General features: G+C 41.0%; 1 protein-coding gene across 2 annotated transcripts; it reads right to left on the bottom strand.

Annotated features, from left to right (window-relative positions):
• Window positions 1-253: 253 nt before the first annotated feature.
• Window positions 254-26,157, bottom strand: emc2 (ER membrane protein complex subunit 2). 2 transcript variants are annotated; one of them, XM_042422834.1, is made up of 11 exons: window positions 26,070-26,157; window positions 25,195-25,308; window positions 21,140-21,204; window positions 20,072-20,157; window positions 18,266-18,323; window positions 13,112-13,197; window positions 12,808-12,867; window positions 9,506-9,587; window positions 9,141-9,251; window positions 7,295-7,399; window positions 254-1,909 (listed from the first exon to the last, which is right to left on the bottom strand). In XM_042422834.1, exons 1-11 carry the CDS (start codon window positions 26,107-26,109, stop codon window positions 1,823-1,825), a joined length of 894 nt encoding a protein of 297 aa, XP_042278768.1. In that variant the 5' UTR covers window positions 26,110-26,157; the 3' UTR covers window positions 254-1,822. The 2 variants fall into 2 exon arrangements, with proteins under 2 accessions (XP_042278768.1, XP_042278769.1); XM_042422835.1 differs by lacking the exon at window positions 254-1,909 and adding an exon at window positions 6,411-6,838.
• Between the last annotated feature and the right edge of the window lie 1,819 nt (window positions 26,158-27,976).

The following is a 27,976-nucleotide window of genomic DNA, read 5'->3' as shown; positions in this document are numbered from 1 at the left end:
TTTTCTTGCTCAGCAAATCAGAGTTGCAGACAGGCAAGAAATAACATTACATACAGGTTGTGTGTAGATGATGTTTAGTGCATGACAGTGATAGCCAACTTTCAGGTGCATACTGTCACTCATTGCTGCACACAGTAACACTCAAAGGTTTAACCAAATTCATAAGAGTTCCTAATCCAGACTACAGATGGCACTATTGCCCCAGTATGGTTGGCACTGGATACCAATATCTCATAATGATGTCCCATCAAACTGATTGACCACATTTATTTATTAAAGTTCATAGATGACTTTTGCAAGTACAGAAATGTTTACATGGGAACTTCAAGAAAAATGAATTACTCTGCTTCACCAAGTAACTCCTCAAAAAAGCTTCTTTTAGCCTCAGACCTTTTCCTGTAAAAATAACTCAAGTCAGTTTATGCTCAAACGTCCCCTGGCTTTCATTGGTTCCGCCAGATTGGTGAGGCAAATCAAATGCAGACACATTCATCCACTGACCAAGGCCAAAGAGTATTAAAAACTTGAGAAAATGGCTTTCCACACTCCCAGCTTTGAGCTGGTGACCTCTCTCAATTTAAAAGCTGTCCAAAAAGACCATAAACTCCACACTCAACTTTTCCATCAGTCAAAGAGTGAAATTATGAGACAATTGCCGTGACTTAATAAACAAAAGAAATGGAAGTAACAGCTGACCCTGCACGGCTGAGTGACAACTTAAGATGTTCATTTGGATCAATTCAGATTCAACAAATACAGAACCAAGTGAACTGAGTGTACTGCTTTAACGGCAGAGGAAACCAGGGCTGCCTCTCACAGCACTAAGATGTCTTTCTTCCCCGCCTGTCATGAATGTTCCCAGATTCATGAAAAGAATTTTTCTTTTCTTTCCAACTTGTGGCGTGTTAATTACTGGCAGCATTCTCAGAGGCTCTCTAAACTAAAATGACAGAGGTGTTCTTCAGTGTGCTGAAGTTGGTTCAGCTGCTGTCCGGGGTAATTCAAAGGCAGGATTTCCCAGCTGGAATCACTGGGAAAGAAGAGGCCCTTCTTTATGCTCCTGCTGTTACCACTGCTGCCTTCATAATGACAAATGTCCCTCATCCTTCCCCAGGATAATTATAACAAGTTAGAATTTATCAGTAAGTGTCACTGCTAGAGAACATGGAATCCAAAAAAACAACCAACTAACTCTGCTCCTACATACTTAGCTGCAAACACCAAAGAAGAAAATTTATTTTCAACTCTGCAATCAGTTCTACTTTTATTAAGACATTTGATAGATTTGACAAAAAAATTTTATTAGACAAAGATGTTCATCTACAGATAGTGAGGAAACAGCATAGGACCTTAGTGCAGACAGGTGGGATCTCCACAGTCTTTATAAATAGCATTAACTGTACAGTTTGTCATATTTCCTGGTCACATGGTTATAGCCTTAATGTGGTAATTAGTGAAATCAGTTCAACCTAAAAGACAGCATGGACTGGGGTTGGATATGATAGTCCAGTTTGTGGGAAGCTGGGTTAATACTACTGTATTTAGAACGTGTTGGGGTACTTGGAGTTTGCTGCTGTAGATTCCAGATGGGTGAGGAAATCTTTGCACTTGAGGGAAACAAATGTCTTCCATTGTCCATGTCAAGTTCAATCAATTACGGAACCAAACTTGAAGGGATTTAAAAAAAAAAAAAAAAAAAAAAAAAAAAATTCAGATTAAGATCCGGTTCTGGTCACATTGCAAGGCTATTTGAGCTGCCATGTTGCTCCAAGAGACTGTGTGTGTCATCGGGAGGGAATAAGGAAGGCGTGGACCAGGGTATCTAGGACATGGTGATCTGCATGGACTCCAGCATCTCCTCCACTGCCTTCACGGAGCATTTGTTCTCCTTGGTCCCACGACCGGCCAGCTGCATGTCAGAGAAGAAAGGTGAAAGGCAGGAAGACATAGAGTGGGATGGAAAATGAAAGAGAGAGAGAGGAGGGGAGGGGAAAAGAGAACATCAGCTCATTATGTCTCTTCGCCAGCTAAAGTTATAGAGAGCCAAACGCACTTGAGCAAAGCCTCACAAAGGCCGTGATAATCTCATCCACCCCTACCACGATTCACAGACAGCGCAAAAACATCCCTGTCCCAAAATCTGCAAAGCTAGAAGCACAAATAATCAGAGACAACAGGTCATGCAAAGTAAAATAATGCCTCAAATTGGAGGGTTTTTCCTCAACTGCTCAATAAATGCCATTTTAGTTCTGTGTGTGTGTGTGTGAGCTCCGAGACAGGATGCCCACATGATTAGTCCACTTCCATGGCCTCTAGTACAGGAGTACATAACACTCTAATTTCTGCACTGTGTCCACAGGGTTTCACAGGAAGTGCCGCAGATTATAATCCATAAACACATACAAGATCACTCATGCGTGCACATACTGTACATGCACACCCTTTTTCTACCCAATTAAACTGCCCAACAGACAGGGGCGACCCCTCAAAAAATACCAATGAGAAAGACAACTTCCTTAACCTTGGGCAGGGGACGAGGGAAATAATAAAAGGTCAGTCCAATTAACCTCACTTCACCCACCTTTATGGGTTATCAAGCTTTCTGAAAGAATTTTAAACTATACTATGCAGTTTATGTCAAACTGGTGCGAGTTACAATATAAGATATGAACAGTGGTTCAATCACATGTGGTTGAGATATTTCAGTCTGGACCAAAGTGGCAGACTGACCAACTAACCAACTGAGCATCCAACATACATTTCCATCCCTATTTTCTTTATTAAAAATAAGGAAATTATTATTTTATTTAGATTATTATCATTTAAATGGCATTTATTTTGAAACATTGACTACGAAGATGTGAGATGAGGGAAAATAGCAAATATCTCATAATGTGATTTTTTTTTTTTTTTTAAAAAAACACAATATAAGAACAAAACTGTTCAAAAATTACAAATTAAAGCCCCCGATGTGATTAGAAAATTTCTAGCTATGGAGACTCCTAGTGGTGGTCTCAAAAAAGACACTGTGGCAGACAGCAATGAAGCCAATACACCCCATTCAATTTCAAAACCTCTTTAACTACAATCCCACAAATAATTGCTGTTTAGACTGACAGAGGCAGCATATCACAATCCAAGGCACAACTGCTGCTGTGTGGAAGTACTGCAGATATGTCAGCAACAACTACAGCACAGCCGGACAACAAAAAACAGGGAGGAGGCAGCAGCATTGCAGGGCCCTTTCAATTAAATCATGAAAACACCATTATCCTGAGTCAAACACAGGCAGGGGATACTGTTTCAACCACATAGCAATGCTGCCTCTGGACAAGAGAGCACACTCTGTATGTCCTCCAAGGTGAGAGATGAGCCCCCCGAGACAGTGTGCACACTTGATCAGACAGAAGCACAGGCACACGCATACAAATAAACGCGCGCACACACACACACACACTCTGTAAACAATCATTTCAATGCTTGAAACACAGTTGGCAGAAGAAATTGAAGTCTTGTGCCCTCACTAAGACCATCTTGGCTTTCCTCCAAAACCACATACAGTCCACTACCACTATATCTATTTGTTGAATAACACCAAAACATACAGTTATACTCAAAGCCTACAGTTATACTCAACATAAAACACTGCTTTTAATGATGTGAGGCATTTATTACTTAAAAAACCTGTGGTCCTGCTCAGGCTTCAACAAACAGGAACTAACTGTAGCCTATACTCTGTTTCCATGGCCAAAGTTTTTTCCTTCCTCTTTTGCCAAACTCAAACTTAGGGCAGTTGACTAAGGTGTATGACTAGCGACGTAATTCCCAAGTGTGACTCATTCCTCTAGATTTAGGGTGTGTGTGTGGGGTAGCTATAATGATCAGTGCATTTCATTGCTGCCTTGCTGCCTAATGCGCCATTACCCCGGGCCCGGTAGTCAATTATCTCCTCAGCCTGAGGTGAGACCACCACATTAACTCCTGCCCTGTTCTCCAACAGTAGGAGCAGACCAGACAGCTCCACATCTATTTAGAGCATCTGATAATAGAGTCATGACGCAGCGGGAGCTCGTGGTCCGTGACAGAGGAGCTAATCAGAGAATCTGTTTAGAGAGTTAGGGCAGGAGGGCAGGCCATGTAGGTCTGCTTTCAAGCCCTTTGCACCTTCAATCCACACATCTCCAGGTTTTTTTTTTTTTTTTTAAAAGTCAACTGACCCCACCAAAGTAATTACAATCTTTTTTCAAAAACGGGCCCCAGTCAGTCATGACCTCTCGCTGACGTCTGCTCCCACTTGCACTCACCTGCCCACCTTTTTCTCACACTGAGGTATGACAATCACCAGGTACCGGGGCCTAATAAAAGTGGACGACTGACACGAGCAGCGCTTTAAAGGGGCCATCAATCAGCCAGCACAAGCCCACAGCAGCCTGCAGCTGTCTGACAGAGGCCCACACCGCCGCTCCCTTTTAAAGATCTCTGAAGTCATTTAACTGGAGGTGAGGAGGGAAAAAATAAAGGAGGCAACCTTACACCTTGTCATTTAACTTGTCTCACACAGCAACAAAAAAAAAAACATCTACAAGCAGTAGTGTGTGGTGCCAGGCTTGCATACACATACTGTACATACACACGCTCACAGCTGAGTTCAAGTCCCAGCGCAAGCCCGACTATTACCAGGCAACTTAAACAAATACAAGAGGTTGTGGACCAGGGCAGAAGCAGAGGGGCGGGAGGCAGCTCACCTCATGTTCCCTGGAGGACAAAGGTGTGACTGACTGAGGTGTCTCATCATCACCGGGGAGTCAAAACCGTGTACAGTCACACTTTTTAACACTTAAGCTTTGTCCACTGGCCTTTAAGAGTAGCTCAAGTATTTCAGTCTGTCATTAGAACAACTCACTCAAAACTATTTTCCTCTGGGCTGCAAGAGTAAGGTCTACCTATCATATCACAGACACAGATATGATGGAACTTCAGTCTTGTTTATCTATTCAAAGCTGAGGAAAAAATAAAAATGTTTCACGAAATATGATTGGTGCATAAGTGTTGAAATCAGAAATCAATAAGTTGTGTAAGTTGACAACTGAACTCTATGTTGTCTCAATGTCTATATAAAAAAGTATATATTGAACTGTTTAAGACACATGTAAGGCAGTGTTTGGGTACCAAATTGCTATCTATTTGATTCATTACAGACAGCATCACCAAACACAGATGTGTGTTCTGCGTCTGTGGCTTAAACCTCTCCCACACCTCCTTGGCCATAAAGAAAATATTTAAGCAAGGAAAACATGTGCTACACTACTGGTTACGCTACTGTCTAATCGCTGTAAGAAGTTTCAGATGGAGTCACATGTTATTGGTCTGTTTCAAAGCTTGTTTGATGTACAAAAATACTGTACATTCTATGAATTCATAACCAGTTTGAGATCTACAAATCTACAAACAGTCAGTCACAACACACTTGGAACAGAAAAGAGGACTCATTTGGAGATTTTTAAGAAGATTTTGGCAGGAACTGAAGGGTCTTTGTTGTCTGAACCTTTTTAACTTGCCCCTACTACTCAAATTCCTCCACCCTGTCAAAGCCTGATGCCTCCGACCCTTCGCTCAGCTTATTGAGATATTTGGACAATTCCAAGTTCCTTCCAAATATGATTAGCTTTTTTTCCAAACTTTGACCCTGTTCCTGTTTTGGGCCCTGATTTATGATTAAAAGTTAGCACTTTGAGATATACATCTTGTCCCCTGCTAGGATCAAAGACTGTCTAAGACAGTGAGGTAAGGTCAGCAAGCATCTTGATCAAAGTGACAAGCATGTGGACTTGACATCAATGGAGACATTAGATTGACTAGTTTTGTTGACAACCACCTCTACATTTTTCTTTTTATGAAGAAGATATCTCTGCATATTAAGAGTTAGCCTACAAAAAGCACACTACACCACTTCAGTCATGACACTACACTTCACTTTGACTCACAAACTTAAAAGAACAAGTAGAAGCTCAGAGCTATTCCATGATGCATCTACAAAATACGTAAAGGAAAACAGCCATTCGCCGTGTCACTCGCATGCAAACTTTTTTCCAACAGAAGTCTCAAACTTGTCTGAGCGCTCAATATGTGAAATGTGTCCCTAAGGCAAGGGGATCCGAGTGTGGTGAGACGAGGTCTTTAGAGGCTCAGCGGGGAGCCTCTCTCTCAACAGGACCCACACATGCTGAGCAAGGAACCGCTTATTACATCTTTAACTGTCGATGCCCAAATAAGCAACACATATGGCCCCGTATGGCAAATAAGATTTCTTTAAAAATGCTTTTATACTTACATTGCCATGACAACGGCATAAACCAGTTAGTGATACCATCTGAGCGATTCCTCACTTTTTCCCCTCTTTGATTTGCATGCATGTGCAGATACTAATATATGGGAAGGCATGCATGCACACACACTTCCACCCTTTATCTCTTGTTTGCCCACTTCCTTACTATTTGTATGGTCAAAGGTGGAGCCCAAATGACACACTTCCTCAAATGGACACACTTCTGTTCTCTGACCACAGTAATCAGATTAAATTTCAGGGACACATATCTGGCAAAATATTTGCGTTTATTGATTCTATATTGAATGTTGAACTTTTTTAAAAATGCTGCAACACTAAAATTTAATATTAGGCTTTAGATTTTTCTGGGGACCTCGTAGATTCAGTTCAAAGGAACTTGAGGTTCACTGAATCCCACTTTGAGAACCATTTAAATAGTCGACTCTCCTCTTCTATTGTCTAGCATGATTGTTGTCCTGGGAGATTCAGCTTGTGGCTCTGGGAGAAGCTCATCTGTGAAGTCAGGGTGTGGGATAAAGTCTTAGCAGACATTGTGGCCTTAAGTCAACACATTAACAGTAAATGTACCCAGACATACTGAGAGACACCAGGGTTGTTATTACAACACTGCAAGTCAAATGCATCCTTCGGGACTGCTGTGCATTCAGGGGTCATTTGGTGGTGATGAATACTTTTCACATACTATGCAAATGAAGGGGATTTCTGGATGTCTGGATATTGTGTGCAAATACCCCATGAAAGCTAAAAAAACAACAGAAGAATCATAAGATAATGCGATTGGTGGGTTTAAGCCACTGGTTGAATAAAGGAATATGTGGGAACAAGTAAAAAGATGTTTTTCAAAAGAAGACAGACACAGAAAATGTGGCGGCAAAAGTAATGAGAGTAATGAGGACGGTAGCATGAATAAAATATATAGTACAAGTACATATTCTTACAGTTACCCACCTTATAGGCTCTATTTATTTGAGTGGCAGCCCAAGCAGCATACTTCATATTGTCCTTCTTCACCTTGGCACTAACCTTTGGGCTGGCAGCAATGTGGCTTGCAGACTAGAGGAAAAACAGAGAACGGGAGGAAGAAGCAAAGAAGAGAAGAGGGGAAGGGGTGTTCTTATATCAAAACTTGGTGAAACAGCAATAAAAGTGTAATTGAGATGAATGTGCAACCACTCTTACCATCTACCACTCCACTAGTCATTGTGGCAGAATGAAGAGAAAAAACAGACCTTGGCCTGATGACACAGGAGAAATCATTTATGGGGAGGAAAAAGTGAGTGTTTTAATGCCTCATACGTAAATTGTCACTTAACGGGGCCTAATTTCTCCAACACCATCGATTCCCGGCGATGAAAGGACCTTGTATGTCTTCGAAAAAACCCGCCGTGCAGTGAGAGGAGCGTCGTGTGAATCACGGTCTGTGCCTGTCCTGACAGCTCCCCTCCGAACCACAAATCCCATGTCTTTCCCATGTTCCTGCCATCATCTCCACACAGCAAACCCCAGAGGGCTTACCCCTGCCTGCACTTCAAAGCGCTCCCTACCAGCGTGCTGAAACTTTAACTACACACCAATCAACCTGGCCCTCTTTTTTCTATGAAACGGTTTGGCTTCTGTATTTTTTAGTAAGCATTTTCTTTCTTTCTTTTTTTTTTTTTTTTTTAACTCAAGAGAAACCTCAGTTTGGATGATGTCAACTCAGACAGGCTATCCCCGAATAACAGTGTGCACCATTATGGAGGGGAATCCCCACAAAAGTGTTGTGAGTAACTAACCCACAACCCAACTGTGGTCAGTGCTACCAGGTCTTCTGAGGAACTGTCTAAGCTGGTGAAAGATGGTGAAAGTTTCCTGCCCTTTCACTGAACTTATTGCACCTGTCAAGATCTGGCCCAACGAGACTAGCTGACAATCTGCAAAACACAACCTCAGACCGATCTGTGACTGATAAAGAATATACTCCCAACTGAAGTACCCATTAAAGACCCAAGTGTCGCTGGATGACTTGTCAGGAAACCGTACAGGGCCTGCTGTCTCCAGACGAACTTGAAAGTTAACAGAAGCGAACGTCTCAGTGTGACCCTGCCCTGCTCCTTCTGTACTCGCTGCCTACACCTCTGAGCGGTTTCAGAGGGTATGAGCTCTCCGCTGCTATGAGGTGTTTGGACTACCTGAGGAATCCCAGTGCTGCATACAGGAAAACACTGGGGCTCTCTGTGTAAGACCTGCTTCCCCTCTCCACCTTTTATTCCATGCGCTGCTTCGTTTGTGTTCTTATGTCAGGTCTCACTTACAAATGATGCATTGGCGCTAGCAGACAACATCCTGTTTAAACAAATACATAGATGAAAGGGTTGTTCGGCCAGGACTACAATCAAACTGGCACCTGGTTGGATAATTTGCCAGTGACAAAATGCTAGCAGCGGTTCTACTGCTCTCTCTCTTGCGCTTTTCTCTTTTTCGCTCTGCGACTACTTTATTTATTTAAGTCATAAACATAAAAAAAGGTCTCACCAAAGGGGTATTATTACTAAAATAAAGCGCTCCAGAGGGGCAGACTTTCCGATGCTGGAGTTCACCGTCTGAGTCAGCAGTGAACTGACCTGTCTGAGAGCCCCTTCTTTGCTCCCCCCAAAAACACACACACACACACACACACGCTAGTCTTCCTTGACACACACAGTGGCCAGCCTCAACCTTGACAAACCACAGGGTTACAAAAAAGGTTCTTCTGTTTTTTTTCTTTCTCTCTCTCTCTCTCTTTCCCACTCTCTTCATGCAAAGCAGTACTCACCATGTACAGACCAAACAATGCCCTCATGTTTCGGTTGTTCAGCCTCAGCGCCTGGGCAAAATACTTTCTGGACAGCTCCAGGTTTTCCAGCCCCCCCTGAGTGTACTTCACCTGTGTGAGGAGGCATTAAACACGGCCAATAAGCTGTGCTAAAGGGCAGCTCAAGCAATGACAGCATGACATCTGAATAAGCAATACATGACAACCCTGTGTAAACATTTCTCCTTTCGTGAGGCTATATTCCCAATGACGTTAAGTGTGTGTCAGTGTCTCTCAGTGTTAGAGAGAGGCACCATTCACATAGAGCTAACATTTATTCCACTTTGCCCCCCTGCTTGATGACGGACATCCAGGCGGGTACCTACCTCAGCGTACTGCTCACAGTACAAGTGATTGTGAGGATTGGTCATCATCAGCTCCTCCAGACAAAACGCAGCTTTTCCATAGCTGTGGAAATCACAAGGAAAACAGTGAGCCGATTGATACAGCTGTGGATGTGTCATCCTTTAGCTTCATGAACTGTGAAGTACAACATCTATGCCCAATAAATTTACAGGTATAAATTTGAATTGAAAACTACAGCAGGCATGGTTTGGTTTACATGCAATGGACTTACAGCTTATGTTGCACAGATCCACCACATGACATGAAGTTTATTTACAGGCTTACAGTAAAGGTTACTCAGTCCAGACAGTTGGCAAAGGTAAAAGCCTATCTAATGTGGTGATTCTCCCTCCTTTGGGGACACTGAGAATCAATCTTGTCCGTTTGTGTGTTTTTTCAGCCTTTAATGTGTAGTTAACTACCTTCCTGAGGTCAGCACTACAGTATGAGCTGGCACACTGTGCCTATACTCAGATGAGATCACTTCTCAGCAGCAGACTGCTGAGCTGTTGACCTCACACTAATCTGCTGCCACTCCACTTCTAATACACAGTTTCCCCTTCACGAGACCAGGCCAAGACGAGCTAAGATACAGTATATCATTGAACACAAAGCCATAAAACGTCTGTACACCTAACAAAATAGAAGCCAACACAGAAAGACCGACGCACAAGCAGACCTACAAAATCAGCACGTCTGAACAAATTGAACATTAAGGTTGTTTTTTGTAGCCAAGCTTTCACCCCTTTAGCAATGTTGTTTATTATGCTGCTTTGCCAGATTATATGCATTTCTGAACGTACCTTATCAGTTAAAAGAAAAAAGTAAACAGACCCCTGCTTGCGTCAATAGGCCTTTACACTGGGAAAGATAGGGAGTAATTTCACTGCTTACAAGAAAGGGGGAAATGCTCAGATGCAGAGTTTTTTGTGGGAACCAAATGGTCCAAATGTTTCCCGCCACAACATGAAGAACCTATCAGTCTATTTAAAGTCCGCCATGGTAACTAGCTGAAAGATTAACAGCACAGGAGGGAAAGGAAGGTGGGGACAGAGAAAGAAAGAAATAAACAGGGGGAAGGGGTTGTGTAGAGAGGGAGATCAGAGGGCTTGGAAGGTTGGGGGCTGCTTACAATTACCACTTCCTCTCCATAAAGACTTTCAGATGTGCTCGTGCAGTGGCCGTGGCCTGCAACAGAACCCGTTCCATCAGCCATCAACCAGAATCTTGTACCAGGGCCAGACCATTACCTCTTCTACTCTTCCTCTAAGCCATCTCACCAAGCTACTCTCCATGGCTCTTCCTAAGCTCATTCAATACCACAGCGCCTGATCAAGGTTGTAGCCACCATTATGTGTGAGACTGTAAGAATCGTATTTGTTTCTTTTGGAGGTTAGTAAAACCATCAGCAGTGGCTTTCCCCCGTTTCAATACCACATTCTGACTGCATATATGGATTCAGACTGTGAAAAGTATTTTTGAAAAAATTATTACTATTTATCCAGTGATTTTGGATGACCAGTCCAATTTTATTGAACAGTCTCATAAGCTGGGTCAGATTGAAGCCAACAGTAGATTCTGTGAGTGGCTCCATGCAATACTTACAGACGCACAAAACAATCTCCAGTCTAAACACCGCTGGTATAAGGATTGTTTTAACAGTGTCAACTCAGAGGCTATTAATTGCGTTTTTAATGTGTTAACACTGATGCTTGCTGCAACCCCAACAATGGTAGCGCAGAGAGCTTTGTTTATTTTTAGCTCCCACGTTGCGCAGTGAGGGAGGAGAGTTTATTTCTCCTCCTTGTTTCTCCATCAGCCTCTGTTTTCTCTGGCTGGGGTGGGGGGGGGGGGGGGGGGGGGGGGAGAAAAGTGCCACCACCTTCTCCTGGGAATTTCACAGCAAGTGCTCTCTCTCTCTGCCTCTTGCTCTATCCGTCTGGAAAAGAGTGGCGATAATGCCGGACTATCCGGAAGAGGAGGAGGAGGGGAAACAGGGAGTTTGTAACCCAAAATAAAGAAAACAAAGAAAAGACATTGACACGCCTGTAGATAAGGGGCTGTGGGAGTGAATGGTGTGATATTAGAAGTGTTGGGATAAGCTGGGAGATAATCCGCTCACCCCTGGATTTCCTCTGGCTACTACAGCAATAAAGCCTCCCAGACAAAAGCATGAAATATCCAATAAGTAGCCTTCTCACTATGCTACACATTCCTGCTGCCGCTGCCCTCGTACCGGAGCAACCAAGCAGCCATAGAGTCAGTGTGCTCTCACACACATACAAACCATAGTTCAACTACAGACACTGCTTCACTAACTTCTGAGCCCAAGACAATTAAGGAGGGATAAAAGGTGACACAAACAATATTATTTTTTTCTTACAATGCTCTTGTCTGTCTGGCAATTCTCCTTGGCAACTGAGATATCAGTGGGAGGCCAGAGAGTCTTTCTGCTCTCATATGTAGGAGAGGGGGCTTAAGACTGAAATCCTATTAAACTACTCTTATGTGACAAACATGGACAGGGCTCCATTCAGACCCCTGGCTGAGTTAGGCATCTCACCGCCTTCCATTGTGGCCATCTAACGGCCTTCTGGAGATCAAGCCATCAGTCTGATGTGAAGCCCTGTTAAACTGACAGTTGTTCCCTGAACATATGGACGCCTAACTAGAAACAGATTACTAATGTCTCGGGCAACTTTTATATGAAAAAAAAAACTACCATCAGGGGAACAGTTCACACTAAAATAACTGTTAAACAACAGTTGAGATCTTATTTTTTTAAAGTTGCTGTTTTGAAGTTAACACTACTTAATATTATTAGGTAAACCTTGTAATCGAAGAGAACTAATTTTAGGATGAACGCTTCAAATTCTATTGGTGTTGGTGGAAAGGTCTTGTTTCAGTTGTATATTGGCTTAAATGGGTTGTAATTGCAAAAGTGGGTTAAAGCAAAACCACAAAGAATGTGTGCTATTGGTTGAAAACTATATTGAATAGGAAAACAGACAGAAAAGTAGATAATGGAGTTCATTTGGCCTTCCTGTCACATCTCACAGTAATCCTGAATACAGAATCATACTTGACAAACTTTGTTTATGGTGATAAATAACCTTTCTAGAGGCTAACTTAAAATTTGTCACACTTGTATTCAAAGCCATCAGGATTTTAAAATCATCCTTGGCGTTTAGCCGAACAGATTATTGTTATTATTAAGATTAAGGTTATTAAGATATGTTTTGGTCTGATCATACTGTTGCTTAAATTATAAAAGTTTATTTACTCGTGTTCGTTGATGTAGAGCTCTGACAACTCATGCCACGCTTCTTGGTCCCCAACAAACCTGGAAACACACAAAATGACAATAAGTTCTCTTTTTCAAGCATAAAAAATGTAATATTACTTATTAGAAAAACAATAATGACAGTCTTCCAGTTTTCAAGTTAGTATTAAGAGTTTGCTGGCACTGTAACCAAACCACAAGTTGTGCCAGCTCAACTGAAAGCAAACTTTTTTAATTAAAATAAAAGCCGAGGGGGGGAGGGCGGGGGTGCCTGACCCTCTCCCCTTCTTGTAGAAACACTCACTGCTCCAAATACTCATTGAGCTCCCGGATGGCTTCAGCACTCTTCCCCTGGGCCTTCAGGATGGAGATCTTGCGCTTCCTTGCTGCCTAAAGAGTAGAGAGTAAACAGGATTAGGAACTCAGCTCAAAGTGTTTGTCTAAAGGGGGTGAGAGCATGAGTGAGTACGAGTTGTGAGTTTAAGTGTCTACATTAGTATCTTTTCAGTGCACCACGGGATTGGTGAAGAGATTGAATAATTTCTTTGAGATGAATCAGCACTTTAGCGCATTACAAGAACAGCCATGTACATAAAAGGGAAAAAAAGCACAAAAATAAAGTTATTTGCTTCATCACTGGTGCATTTATATTAATATAAGCCTACCAAGACATTATTAGAGATAGTTAGTGGCAATGTCAAACAGGAGATGGACACACACATTATGAGTCAATGTTTGGGAGTTGGAATAAGCTCAGTGGCTAAGATAAAGTGGTGAGTCATCCCCTAACCAAGTGGGGAAAATGGCACACTCCCCCAAACCCCAACGCCTGTCTTCCTGCCGACACGGCACGCATTTAAAGCTGCACCAGCCCAACTTACATCAGCTGAAAATTGCTTTCCGCTTCGTTTTGATGTTGAAGTGACCTTAAGGTGGATTAGATTCTCATCAATCTGAATTAGAAAGTATTACCCCTGCTTCTCGGACTTTTCCAAATGCTTTACTCCCCCAACCCTCCTCCTCCTCTTGGTAGTAAGTGAAAACCTTAACGGGAGGCTGCCGCTCCATTAGAAGTGCACTGCCCTGCCACAGCCTATTTTATTTATGGACTGGCACTTGATTGAGCGGGGCTTCCTCTCCTGCACTCATAACCAAAGCCATTGATGGCTGTGTATGAGTCATGTCTAGGGGGCTGTAAATTTGGGACTCCTCTGACACTGCCGTCACAAGAAATCCACTTATCCATCAAGCTGGGACAGGGACCTGTGGAGGCACTGCAGCCTGAACTGATCGTTGAACAGACTAGCAATATTTTTGCGAGAGCCCGACTGATATATTGGTCAACCAATATTGGCCTATCACAGATAGTTATCCGCGTATATGTTGTCCGATATGTACCGATAATTTTAAAAAAGTTACAGTTTACAGTTATCCTGGCAGCATTTTGTGTGTGTTTGATCCTTTTTCTTAATTTAAGTTTAATATATACATACATATGTTCTTTTAGTTCTACGTCTTTTTTTATTTATAGTAATTTATAATTATTAAATTCCCAGTGAAGTTTACTGTTAAACTTAAAAAGTTCATTGTTTAACTGTAAAATATCATGCTTCCATTACATATCTTTGTCACAAGTATTTGATAACCACATTTGAGGGATCACTGCAAAAAATGTGTGTTTATGTGTATATTCTATATATATAAGATTATTGGCCGATATATCGATATTGGACTTTTTTACTCCCTAATATTGGTATCAGCATCAACTCCAAAAATCCAATATCAGTCGGTCCCTAATTTTAGCCTCTCAGAGGAGAAAGCATAAAGACAACTGGACAACATGTTCATGATAAAAAGAAAGATTGTAACATGTTTAGTATCAGGATGGTCTAAAAGCAACTTGAGATAAAACTATTCAAATGCATTATGAAGTTGTAGCTACAGGGAGCAGTAAAAGGTCTAGTCATTATTTCCTTTTTTTGCCTTCTGAATATAAAACAAAGATCACACCATTTTACATCCAGTGCATTTCACCAGAACTTAATGCTATGAGATCCTGGAATTTATACTCACTTCAGACTAAATTACAAGCATGTGGGATCTTTCATCATCCAATACCAAAAAAAAAAAGGAAGCAGAAAAAAATTAAACAAACACTACAGTGATGTTGAATTTGGATTTTTGCACTTGTGCGCTCCCGCCGCCATCACCACACCCTCCTCTCACACAGTTTTTTTCCCAGATAAAGAACCACTCGGGGCTCAAAGGAACATATGGAAGTTGGTAGCCCATAGAGTCACACAGCACTTTATTAAACGAGAAGCAATTCCAAACCACTCCTCTCTCTTCTCCTTTCTCTAACTAATGATCCAGAAAAACCTGGCAGTGTTGTCGTGATTCTTTTTTAATTAGCGCTCTGAGGAGACCATAAGAGTGAGGACTGGATTATTTACATCACCCCTGACTCTTTGCTATAACCTACTGCAACCTGCCTTTACAATAACAACCATAACAACAAGGATGGCACAACTAGCACACTGTACATACTTGAAATTGGATGGAGGTAAAAAGGAAGAGAAAGCAAAAGGCGAGTCTATACAATATTAATGTTCCTGTTAAAGGTTTGTTTACATCGTACACAACAGCAATGGAGGTGTATATTTTTAATTATGTGTTAATTATCTGTTAAGTTGAACTCTTCCATTATTTTTGTGAATAGATTTCATATTATTGTGGTCAAAAAAAATTTGAATTGGGGCTTCAAATTTCAGATCACTTGACCCACACAAATATAATCTTGTCTCACAATGAATCTCTAATTGCATATGATTGTGGGTCAACCTCAGGAGTCGCCTATATGACCTCAGTGGCTTATTTGAGAAATACTAGCTTTTTATATTGAACAATTGGGGTAAAATGAGAAGAATATTAACACAATCATTGAGTCCACTTAATGTTAAATAAATAATAAATTGGCACATCCTTGTATGCAAATGTTGTGGTCATCGCAAAATCTAAAATACTCACATGAAGAAATAAAAAGGTGGAAAAAAAATGCATTTACGCACGCAGACAAGAATTTCGCCAGATCATTGCTGTAGGTATTGGAACATAGCAAGCAATGGAAGGGCTAAGAGTTAGAAACATTTTTGGACACCGCCATGGCAAAAAAACCTTGAGCAATTTTTGTTGATTCAACAATTTTGGTTAATGGGTACCACATCTATTCCACAGCCTGTAATTACAACAGCTCAGTTTCCAATCTCTGCTTCGCATGCTGGGATGCCTCGCAAGTCTTCCTTGTGGTCGCCAATTTTCCGCCATTTCTCAGGCCCATCCCCTGCCTGATTCTTAAGAGCATGTTGGAGAACATGAAGGGAGGAGATAGCCCTCGCACTAAGACAGGTGACCTAAATGATGGCATCATATCATTGCTGCACACTCCACCACTACACCCAAATCATGCAGGACAGGGATTGTGGGAAAAAGGTTTAAGGTTAACATCCAAGGAACAGAGGACCTATTTGTCTGTTTTGTTCCATTCCCGGCCCCAGGTTTGACTGACAGTCTACGCTCGCTAGGGTGGCAGTATCCAGCATTCAGAGACCAGGAAACCGACCATTCCCTTTCCGAGGATGTCCCTGGAATCCCCAGAGGATCTCTGCCATGTCGGGGAGGCGCCCTGGGATTCACTGAAATTACAACTCCCATTGTCAAAACAGCGGATAAATGTGAAGCAATTTGTTGCAGATTATGCCAATTACTTAAACATAAATTTGCTGGAGAAAACCCACTTTGTATATAAAAATGACAGTGTTACAAGAAAATAACGTGATTTGTGGCTTTAACTTCAATCTTGTCTTGGACAGTATAACTGGGACTAAATCTTTTTAGAATATTCGCTCCAACCATACATAATGTTGGTTCCTTGTCAGACATGGCATGGAACTGGCCTACGGCATAATTTAGAAAAGCAGACTATCACACAAATATTTTTGCTAGTCATGGCTGTTTTAGTGTCGCCAGAGATGCGTACACCATAAGATTGAGAAATTATAATGATGTTGGTTGGCAATCTGCTAGTTGGTTGTTCTGTGGCATTCGGTTTAGGCAACGTTAGCATCAGCATCATTGAAATTTACATACTGGATCAGAGACAATAAAAAGAAAATTCTCGTTATTCTCCAGCCTTCTTAGCCTACAGGTTGAGTGCAAAATGCTTTCACAACTCATGCACATTTTTTTTGTGATTTACATTCATCCCTTGCCTTGCAAAGAAGTATATCCTGTGAACCAGGCACTCTTTTAATCTTAAATAACTTGGGGAACCTGCCTATGAAAACAATCCTATGCCTTGCTTTAAAGGCTGACTTGCCAATATGACTTCCAAACTTCCAACAGTAACAAAAGCATAAAATAAACAGAGATGGTCTTGACAAAGAGGAGGTGGGAATGAGGCAAGGCATGGTGGGAGGCAGCAGCTGTGGCTATCCACAGGGCAAGATAAAGATGAGGAGGCTGTTCCTCCATGCCACAGTGAGTGCAAGCAGGGTGGAGTGCATCAGAGTGAAGTAAGGTTTAGTTACGTTTTTTCAGAAAAGGCCTCTGTTTGTCGGTAGTAAATAGCAGACGATGTTAAGAATCACATGGCATCCAAAGCGTAAATGTCTATGCTGTTTCTGTAGCACACTGCCAGCTGAGAGAAAATGTTTAATACATCTAAAGCAATCCATATGTCAGCATGGCACAGGAAAGTTGTTGAACATCTTTGGGGAAAGGGGGGAGGAGTGTAGCCAAAATAAATAAGGTCATGGTTTCTTTTGAAAACCCTTTAAAAGATTTATTTTCTTGCATAGCCACACGTCCTTATGGAAACAATTAACAGCAGGTACATTATGTTTTGCCTTTTGAGTTGGTGGTGTGGGATTGGCAGAACACTGGCCAGACATACATGTCATTTCACACAGATGAATAGTAAATTGAGAAGAGAAGATAGCCAGGAGAGAGCTTCAGAAAAGTAAGAGTTATTTAAGGCTCGTTAGCGTTACCAACGTAGCTCACAGTAGACTTTGCACCTGAAGCCAACAGATCGCAATGGAGAAGGTGGGGCAGTAGCTCAGCCCTGTTCACTCAGGGTGGGGGTCTGAGAGGTCCAGTAAATCACCATCTTCAAAGGCCAGACCTTTATTTATGCTTTACTTCCACCAAACATGTCTGCCACTAACTAAGACCATGAATCACCCCCCACCCACCAAGCCCCCTCCCTTAAACACTTTTCAGTTGTGTGGGTGATAGGCTGATCAGCACTGTGGTTGAGGTCAGAGAGGCCAAGGGGAGTTTAACTTAGCAAACTCACACCGCTAACACCAAAGTGCCTCTGCAGATTTAAAGCCATCCAAAAAGCTGAGACCACAAGCGGAGGGATTTTTCCCTTACTTTCCCTACTTCTCTTCCTTACCGTATTGGTGGGGTCGTCTTGGAGAATGGCATCGTAGTGCTTGTTGGCGTCGTCGTACCTTCGGAGAGAAAGAGAAAAGAATATAAGTTTGTTTTTTAACCAATCCCAGTCCCCAGTCGGGTAAAATTAGGTGGTGGGGAAATCAAACACAGTTCAAGGTAATCAAGTTTCTGTAAACAGTGTTGCAGGTTTCTATGATTATAGTGAGACTGTACAGAAATCAGTGGTGATCTAAAGGAAGAAATAAACACTCATTTAATTTTAGGTTGCTGGTCACACGGCCGACATTGTGAGCGGCTTATATCACTTTGCAGTGAGTCATGAAATCAATACAAACAAAACACACTGTTTTGAAGATTGTATTTTCATTTGATTGTATCCAGTTTGATTCACCTTTAAACAAAATTTAATTGCTGCTTTTACATCTGTCCAGATCCGCAGCTAAGTTGTTGGTTCAGTTGACTGTGACTCGGCCAACATGTAATACCACAATACACACATATGAACCTGATAAGCAACAATATCCAACACAGAGCACCTCAAACTGTTGGCCTGAGCCCACATGATTCTGTTTAAAGGGGAAATTTATGAGCTGTAAATATCAAATCATACGGTAAAGAAATCTGGGAATAGGAGGCATGTGCACTTCACTTGTCATGTCAAATCAGGCGCTGAAGGATGATTTTAAAAACTTTTTTTGTATTAGGGGCAATCTGCAACGCTGACGTTTTAGCAGCCAAAGGCGGGGTCCAGTGATCAGAACGTGTCCCGCCCACAGACTACAACAGACAGAAGTAACTCTGGTTCCCATTAGCACTGAGCAGCCCCACTTCCAGCGCTGCTGCTTCCCTCACATTCACTTTATTACTCAGCCACACTTTGGGAGATTTCAGATGGCACCAGGCAACCACTCACGAGCCACTTTGATTTGCTTTATTTATTTAGGAACCAAGTGTGTGTGTGTATGTGTGCATGGAGGGGAAGGGCCTTGCTGTTTGAAGCTGTGTCATTCAAGTGTAGCACTGTCTGCTGCCAATTAGATCCCAGGGTGCCGTTTATTTAATCTGACAGTGCCGAAGCAATCACTCTCAATTATCACATAAACTCTGACATAACCGATAAACCAGCAATGGTGATCCGGGTGGGGAATGTGAGCGAGGTAGTAAACAGATTGAATTACCCTTACTTCAGCTCAGTACAGACTAAAATACCCCCTGTTTATCTTTGTTGCTCACACTCTCCATTCTTGCTTTTTTAATAAACTGCAGATTCAGAAATAAAACACATCACTGAGGGAAAGGGGAGAAACAAAGTTGAGATTGTGGTGACATGTCAATATTTATAGGGCCAAGACATACTCACTGTACAGAGACCAAAACAGGACAGGAAAGAAAGCATGAGAATAGGGACGGGAAAAAGAGAAAAAAAACAGACAGACAAGAAGTACAAGAAGTGGGGAAACAACAGAGAAACAGAAACCAGAAAAGACCCAGGGACCCCCAGAATAACAGTGGGATCTGACCACTTCCTTCCCGGGAATCCCTAACTCAGGCTAAAGGGCCACAGGACTACCCTGTGCTGAACCTTTCCTCTCTCCATTCCCCTCTTCTCCAAAGGAATGCTGGGTGATCCAACATAAACACACCCTGCCCCACACACATACTGTACATACACACGCCCAGACCGTTGTACCACTTAAGATCTGCTAACAGTTTCTCGCCCCCAAGCCTCCCAAAGTACCATACATAACACTGAGGCTTTGCTTTTTTTGCCTCCTCTTTTGAGCTTTTGGTGCTTAGTGCTTACCTTTCCAAAGCTTCCAGCCTCATGCCCGATAATCGCTTCACTCTGTGGCTATCTGGAAACTGCTTCCTCAGTTCCTGTAGACAGGTCTGCAAGGATGTGGGCAGAGGAGAGAGACCAATTATAGTTGGCTGTAACTAAACTTTATTTTATCCTCTTGCTCTCACACACGTACTTCAACAGATACAAACCACCTGTCTTGAAAATGTCAGATTCAATGTTTCAGCTAAACAAACTCAATACACAGATACAGAAACAGGCCAATCGTCTTAGATGTGAAAATCTGCTGGTTACTGTGTTTGGGCAACCACACTTACTACCATAAAAAGGAGAATGAGGATGCTCTCTGCCATTTTTTTTCTTTCCCTATCTACAAAGAACTAAGGATTTGTTTTATCATTCTGGAGTGAAAGAGGTGAGGAATGGTTATAATCACATTCAGCATTATCCTGAATGAAATGGAAAAGTCTGACCCGAAATGTTTGCACTATCCATCGGCTGAAGTCTCGTCCTTCTGCTGCTTTTTTTAAAGTTTGGCAGAAGGACTGAGAGGATAGCCAACAGACAACTAATTCTAATGACTGAGGTCTGCCTTCTCTGTACTCAATGAGTCATTCTTTTTGCCAAGGGAGTCGTGACATCCATACTGATTGGAGATGAACCATTTCAATTACCAAGATCTCTGGTCTTTTTTTTTTTTTTTTTCATACCGTGTAGATTTGACTATTTTAAGAGCTATGAATATTTCAAAACATGAACTCAAAAACATCAAATTAAGCGTTAGGATGGCAAATAAATCCTAAGGGAAAAAACAGTTGAACTCCATAAAGGATGGCCAAGTTCAGCTAACACTTGAAGCATGCTTCCCCACTCATTTGCTACACCCTCTAATTCCAACTCTCAGCAAATTGTTTTTCCAAAGTACAGACAGAGTAATACCATTTGGCCAAATAAAAATCAGATTTTCACATTTGGCAGAGGGGGTGCTGCAAAGTAGGAATGGCTGTGAGAGAGTGAACGATGGCTTTTGAAGCTCTTGGGTGTGTGTGAGGAAGCGCGGTAAAAACTTACCAGAGCCAAGTCATCCCGACTGCAGTCCAGCGCTGCGATCATCACCTGCTCATAAATAATCCATACTGGGCAAAAGAGAAACAGACAAAGGAGACTGTGTTGACGCCCTTTCCATTCCAGTGTCTAGTGCAACATGAAAAATTGATATATTGAATTGTACACTTGACGTACCAACTTAAACCCTGTCCCCAACAGCTGCACATCATGTTTTTTCTCACACAAACAAGCTTCCATGATGTGAATCAACAGCTTGAGAGTCTATTCAAAGAACTTTCCCATTACATTAACATGTAATGCTACTAGAGCCCGACCGATATATCCGCCAGCCGATGTTAACGGCTGATATTGGCCTAGCACAGCTATATCAGCATCGGCATATATGTTGTCCGATATGTGCTGATATTTTTTTAAATTTTTTATAGTTATGTAGGCAGCATTTTATGTAGATTTGATCCATTTTCTTAATTCAAGTTTAATATATACGTACATATGTTTTTTGTTTACTGTTTCAGTGCACTGATGTCATTTTATACAATAAAGTTTATTGTTAAACTGTAAAAAATATCATGCCTCCATTACATATCTTTGTCACAAGCGTTTGATAACCGTGTTTGAGGGATCATTGCAAAAAAAGGTTATCGGCCGATATATCAAAAATCTGGTATCGGTCGGGCCCTAAATGCTACATTTATTATTTTCTGTATGGAAAACATACAAGATACTTGGACAGCACTGCAATAATAATAAGCACAGATGCAAAAACATTTCAAGTAAATGCCCTTGTGTAAGGCTTTACAACCATGTTATTTATCTCCCCGCAGTGAGTCAGTAGTAAATTACTAATTCAATTTCAGTAATAATGTTACATTAAAGGAAATTAAGTGTAACATCATTTAGGAAAATAAGTTGTTACATTTATTATAATCACCTCTCAATTTCAAACTGAAGTTGACCTATCTGAAAATGACCCTCCGCCCCCACCCATAATTAATTTTCCTCATTATTAGATGTCTTGCTCACTGTCTGTGCTACTATAGATGAAACATGGAAAAGCTGATCTTTGAAGGTAATGGAGGAAAACAGGATGGAATCACAAGTTGGGGGTTAAATTAGAGCAACACTACTTTTTTGAGAAAAAAAAAAGATTGCCAACATTGTTAAAACACTTCAAACACAAAACCAAAGCAGCAGAACCAACATTTCTGTAAATGCCATGCTGAAGTATTTTTCATCCCTCATTCTTAGCTGTGTGACTGTGTTAACAGTTACTGTGGTTCACATGCCTGAGCGAGTTTGGAAAGCTCCACGTGGCTGATTAGGAACATAATGTGTCTGCTTTCACAAAAAATAAAAATATGCATATATCAATTTCAACATTAGCACAATAAAAATGTTATTTCATCAGTGGGTGATGTTAAGGGATAAGCGATATGTTTACATATTGTTGCTGACTATCAGGAAGCTTTTCACCACATAGAAAATTAGTGTTTACATTTCACCTAATTATTTTTGGAAGACAAAGAAAATGTTCACCCCAGAGTCCTCCAGAAGACTCCTCATATCTCTTTCTAAACGTAAACACTTGCACATATCTGCAGCTTGTTTTTAATATTAGGAATTAAATTGGCTAGGCTATATACACTGATATGTACATGTTGTTTTAGAGTGGTTGTAGTTGGTCTGATCAAAAACTGTACCAATATGTGACATCTGTATTTTGCTTTCTTCCTACTCCACAATGCTCAGTGACATTACGGTGGAAAACTGTCAAATGTTTTGACTATTTATTTTTTTTCAAATTCATAAAACCAACCTCAAGCAAGTCTGAACATTTAAGTTATATATTTATACTTGTGAAGCAAGTCATGTTGAACGCCATCACTGAGGTTGTTTACACTTGGTTTTAAAATGCGTTTTGGTGACCTGAACACAAGTGGACTACTGAGACCGTTCACACCTGTGTGTCTATCATGCGTCTCTAAGGTGTCCGGCTGACCACTTATGTTCAGATTTTGTTACTGCCTACGTCACTTCCGCTAGAGGGTCAAAGGGCCCTGCACACATTTATTATGCGAGTCTGGCGCCAGACAAGCTCCAGATTTGTTTCACACGGGTTAGCTAAGAAAACAAAAATGTTTCAAGAATTAATATACATGTACAGCCTATTCCAACTGCTGAGATTGTCAGGACGAAGTCATTTGGCATTGGCAAAACAACCACCACATCCTGTATCGATGACGTATTTTCCTGTTAACATCCTTGTCATGGATGCATCGGGATACATTAGCATTTACACTACAAAAGATATGTGGTCAAATGCATCCCAGACGACCTCGGCAAGTGGTTTGAGTGATCGGGTCAAAATGCTTCTTGGTGGTCATTTACACTTGTATTTAGCACTGTCCACCAGTGATCTGATTGCCCAAGATGCATTTTAAAACCAAGTGTAAACAGGGTCTCTAACAAGCACCACCATTCGTTCAACATGTTTTGCTTGGTGGTTAGCTATAAAAAAAATTACATGTTTATAGAGATTTTTTTTCATTCAATCAACTGTAACATTATAACATGCTGACTTAAAAACTTGGCAACAGAAGCCAATTAATTAATACAACATGTTAGACATCCAGCTTTGACAAGAAAACTGGACGTGTTCAGCCAAATGAACACCCCTGTTAATTGACAAAGAATAACAAAGTCGAGCTCCACCCAAAAACTGACAGGCCAAAACAAACAAATGCCTGGAGTTTTTCTTGACTTTTATGATTCCAACTCTTGTTTTGATAATTGCCATCTCATTTCACAGCCAATTTAAGAGCTGGTTTCAATAAAACCATGGCATGTTAAGTGTTTATCCGCTTCTTTTAAGGACTGTATGAATCATAATGACTAGGGAAAAGGGAGAGCTTTATTGGGTAATGCTGTTATAAAGGAAACCATGACCTTTGATATGTTTATGGTAGATAGAACTAACTGCTGCCTCAAAAATAAAATTTTGAAGAAATCAACACCATACTGTACTCAGTGCATTATTACTATTATTACTAGGCAACAGACTATGCCTCCTATTGCACCTTTCACACCATTACAGTGTGTATTACAGTCTTGTTAACTGTGTCCCTGCTCATAGTGTGTCTATAATATAGTCATCTTTCAAAGTTATATTCTGCTTTTACAACGGCTGTCCCATAAATGTCAATGATTTGAATCATCAGTCAAGAAGCCCCTGAGTTGACTCACATTTTATCAGTCAAATCACTGCCTTTATTTTAGCTGCGTCATTGTAGAAAGAGTGACGCAGGGTGACAGCTTGACAGGCTGTAAAATTTTACAGACTCTTGTCTAAAAATTACCTAAATACATAACTGTGATAGAACCAAGGGACACTGGAAACAGAGGACAGGACTCTTGACACTCTTAGCTGCAGTGCTGAATGTTGGGAAAGTGAGTCTGGTTCAAACTACTTTTGAACCGAATCTCCAACACAACCTCCTCTACCATGCAGTGAGACTGACTCTTCAGCTAACAGTGCTGTCAGCAGCCATGCAGGAGAGATGCTCCGTGGTATGTTAGGATTTTGCAACTGAAACAATACCAGGGTGCATACTTTTTGTATCTCTGACTGTTTGGAAATCTGATGTTTTCACGTAACAGATGCTGAACAACAGCATTAAAACGTGAGTCCTACAAGTAAAACATGAGACTCATGTAGGTTGTTAAGTATTCTATCTTCCCCCATCCAATTTCCTAATTATCTGTTTTATATAAACACTTCTGTATTTCAGGACTTTGCTTTTCAATCTTGACTGTGTCTATCTGTAAATAGTGTCAAGCTGCCCATTGAGTAATCTCCCAAAAGTTCATGTGTTTTTCCCATTGGAGGGTAGATCAACATTTTGTTTGTCACGAAGGCTGCAATTCTCTCTACTTCAGAGTTTAAAGTAACCAATTTTAATGTTACAAAATTAAATGAGGACAACTGCATAAAGGAGCATTTTATATGTGTTGTCTTATCTCATTGTTAATGTGCCATTTGAAAACAACGATGCACTTACTGTCATCACCCAGTTTAGATGCATGTTCACAGATGAGCTCTTCACCAACATCCACAATTTGTTCACTATTTCTGCAGTTATCTTCTCTCCATTTACGCAGCTTGTCTCTCATCTCTGTGAACAGAGTAGTTAAACCATCAGAGCTGTAATCTGAGTAAGGTATCAGCGTCAACAACACTTTTCAACACACTTTAGCATGCCAGGACCTTTAACTATAGGGCTGTGTAAAACAGGGAGGGGAGTGTGAAAAGCAGGGCTGTAATAAAGTTATAATGTTACTGTAATGTGCAGTAAAACTGTTCATTCATTTTCCGACATTTGGATTTTCGTGGATGACGGGAAGATGACTAATTCTTCAATTGAATCAACATTTAGATTATCGGAGAAACGAATAAAACTTCAGACTACTACGGTTATGTATTTGCACTCTAGTGCACAAGTAGCAATAACGTTACTATTGCTTGCAATGCATTACTCATCATTATTGTGTAATATGTCTTTTGCAGGGCCAGACACCTATTGCTACGTAGCTACAGCTAACGTTAGCCAAACGTTTGGCGGTCTCTCAAAACAGATAGACGTCGCATTCCGTTTTACATCAACCGATAACTTCACATCATCATCAGCAACGTTACAAATGACGGCTGTTAAACGGGTATTAGTGACTGTATGGATTATACAGTTAGGTTAAGCTAACTTTGCTAACTAGCATTAGCTACCCACTTTACACGCTGACTTCTTAGCTTGTATTTCCACTTTGGGAGAGCGACGACTGACCCCCATCCTCTTACATAAAGAGAGCCCCGAATGCCTTAAAAATATAAAAATATATTTCAATGACACTTGAAGGGTATGTATTTTATCTTTTGTCTTACCTTCCCAACCCACATCGTACATTTCTGATACTGACGCCATCTTTTCTTTTTTGACAACATACGCCGTGCCCTACGTCATCGACTTGCCAGCGGCAGGCGTGGCCTGACATAATAATAATAATAATAATAATAAATTATTATTATTATTATTATTATTATTATTATTATTATTATTATTATTATTATTATTATTATATATATATCGGTGGCAATAATAATAATTATAATAATAGTACGATTATTATAATTATAAGTAATAATAGTAATAACGATAATAATAATCATAATCATAATAATCATAATCATAATAATACTTGCTGTAGTAGTAGTAATAATAGTAATAATGGACATGGTGTCTCTTGCTTAAATATTTTTATCAGCCAGCATTATTTAATGTTTTGTCCATGCCTTACATGCAGTTTGAGTGGAGACTGGTCGTATGGACTTTCCAGCCTGAGTTGCAGATGCTCTGGCTGAGACAAGGGCCAAATGTGATTCCACTTGTACCATAAATCTACTCTTACATACCCTTACACGCTTCACCAATATGCAACATGGTGGTTAGTAGTCGACATTTATAATCCAGATGATGTCCTTCTCATGCTCAATTTCCATTTTTATATAATTCGCCTCCTAAGTATTGGGTAGGACAGACGGCTGAGCCTAGAATCTATCAGTTTCCTCTGAAAATATGAAATGTGCTTTCCAAGCACATCTAACATTTTATCCTGATTTCCCTCAGGAGCCTCTGTGGATCTCATCCCTTGCTGTGTATGCTTACACACTTCTCTCTTACCACATTACATAGTTGTTGATGTGGACTCCAGCACAAACTTGCTTACAGAGACATTTCAGAGATCTGATGTCATATCCAGTGCTGCTCACTGCATATTGCTACTGTTATGCATACTTTGTCGATGTTCTACTGAGAAAGGGCAACAAGGAGATGTTTTTTTTCTGAGGGACACTGATATTGTAAAACAGCCAGGCATCATCAGTAATGGGCAAGTGCAAGTGCACAAGAGAATGATAAAATATCATTATCTCTGTCAGGGACACAAATAATAACACTGTGTACAGTTTAAGTTACACACCACTTTGGCAATCTTTGCACTTGTAATTTTCAAGTCTGCACATGGCAGTCAGTTGATATGTGGTTGGGTTTTTGCTGGAACACCAAATACCGAAGTAACCACATTAAAACAATCATACACTGTCCTTTGGGGTAGAGGGCTTTCCCCTGTCTGCCAAGGTGCCACTGAAGGCCAGGGCCCTAATAGTGACCTGCAATAAACACCATGGAGCAGGCCTCACTCTTGGGATTTCAGGACATGATGGTCTGTGAACAAGCTGTCTATAACTTTGAGATGCAGCTGGATGTGGTGGTGGTGAAAAAAGCCTCTTGACATAAGGCGCCTGTTTAACTTGGAGCAGCTCTCTTGTGCAGAAATGTCACAATATGGGAGATCAATTGCAGCCATCTGAAAACCCAAATTGTACTACTTGACTGGTGCTTACGTAGGTTTCCATGCTCTGGAAGCCCCCACATATGGCACAGGGGACAAGCATATATATATTTTCCTTTTCAGTCTCCATGTATGAAAAAAAGAGAAATATTCCAGTAGAAACACTTCACAGGCATTATATTTTGATTTCTGACAGAAGCAATCAGAGTTGGCAATCTCTAAAATGAACAGCTATGGACTAAAAATTGAGGTAAGGTTGAGGTGCTCTCTGTGGTTTTGAAATAGTTCCTGTTCCATCTAGATTTCTTTTTCGTTGGTGTTGTACAGTGAGTTGCGGAAAATGAAGACAGATGCAATTAGCAACAATGTTTGGACTCAGCCTTCTGGAGCCGGCAGCACTGTGTTTACTTTGAAATCTGATTAGGTCCCCTGTCTGACCAA

This window comes from Thunnus maccoyii, chromosome 10 (assembly GCF_910596095.1).
Source record: "Thunnus maccoyii chromosome 10, fThuMac1.1, whole genome shotgun sequence".
In the NCBI taxonomy this organism is placed as follows: domain Eukaryota; kingdom Metazoa; phylum Chordata; class Actinopteri; order Scombriformes; family Scombridae; genus Thunnus; species Thunnus maccoyii.
Note: the sequence above shows the minus strand (reverse complement) of the source record. Positions and strands in the feature narration are given on the sequence as shown.

What these genes read in the sequence shown, in the direction of transcription:
- emc2 (XM_042422834.1), bottom strand. Translation starts at nt 26,109, where the DNA reads ATGGCGTCAGTATCAGAAATGTACGATGTGGGTTGGGAAG. An exon ending in ATCTAAACTGGGTGATGACA is followed by an intron (nt 21,205 to 25,194) that starts GTAAGTGCATCG and finishes TCTTTTGCCCAG; the next exon opens with TATGGATTATTTATGAGCAG. An exon ending in CTCTACATCAACGAACACGA is followed by an intron (nt 9,588 to 12,807) that starts GTAAATAAACTT and finishes TGATTTCCACAG; the next exon opens with CTATGGAAAAGCTGCGTTTT.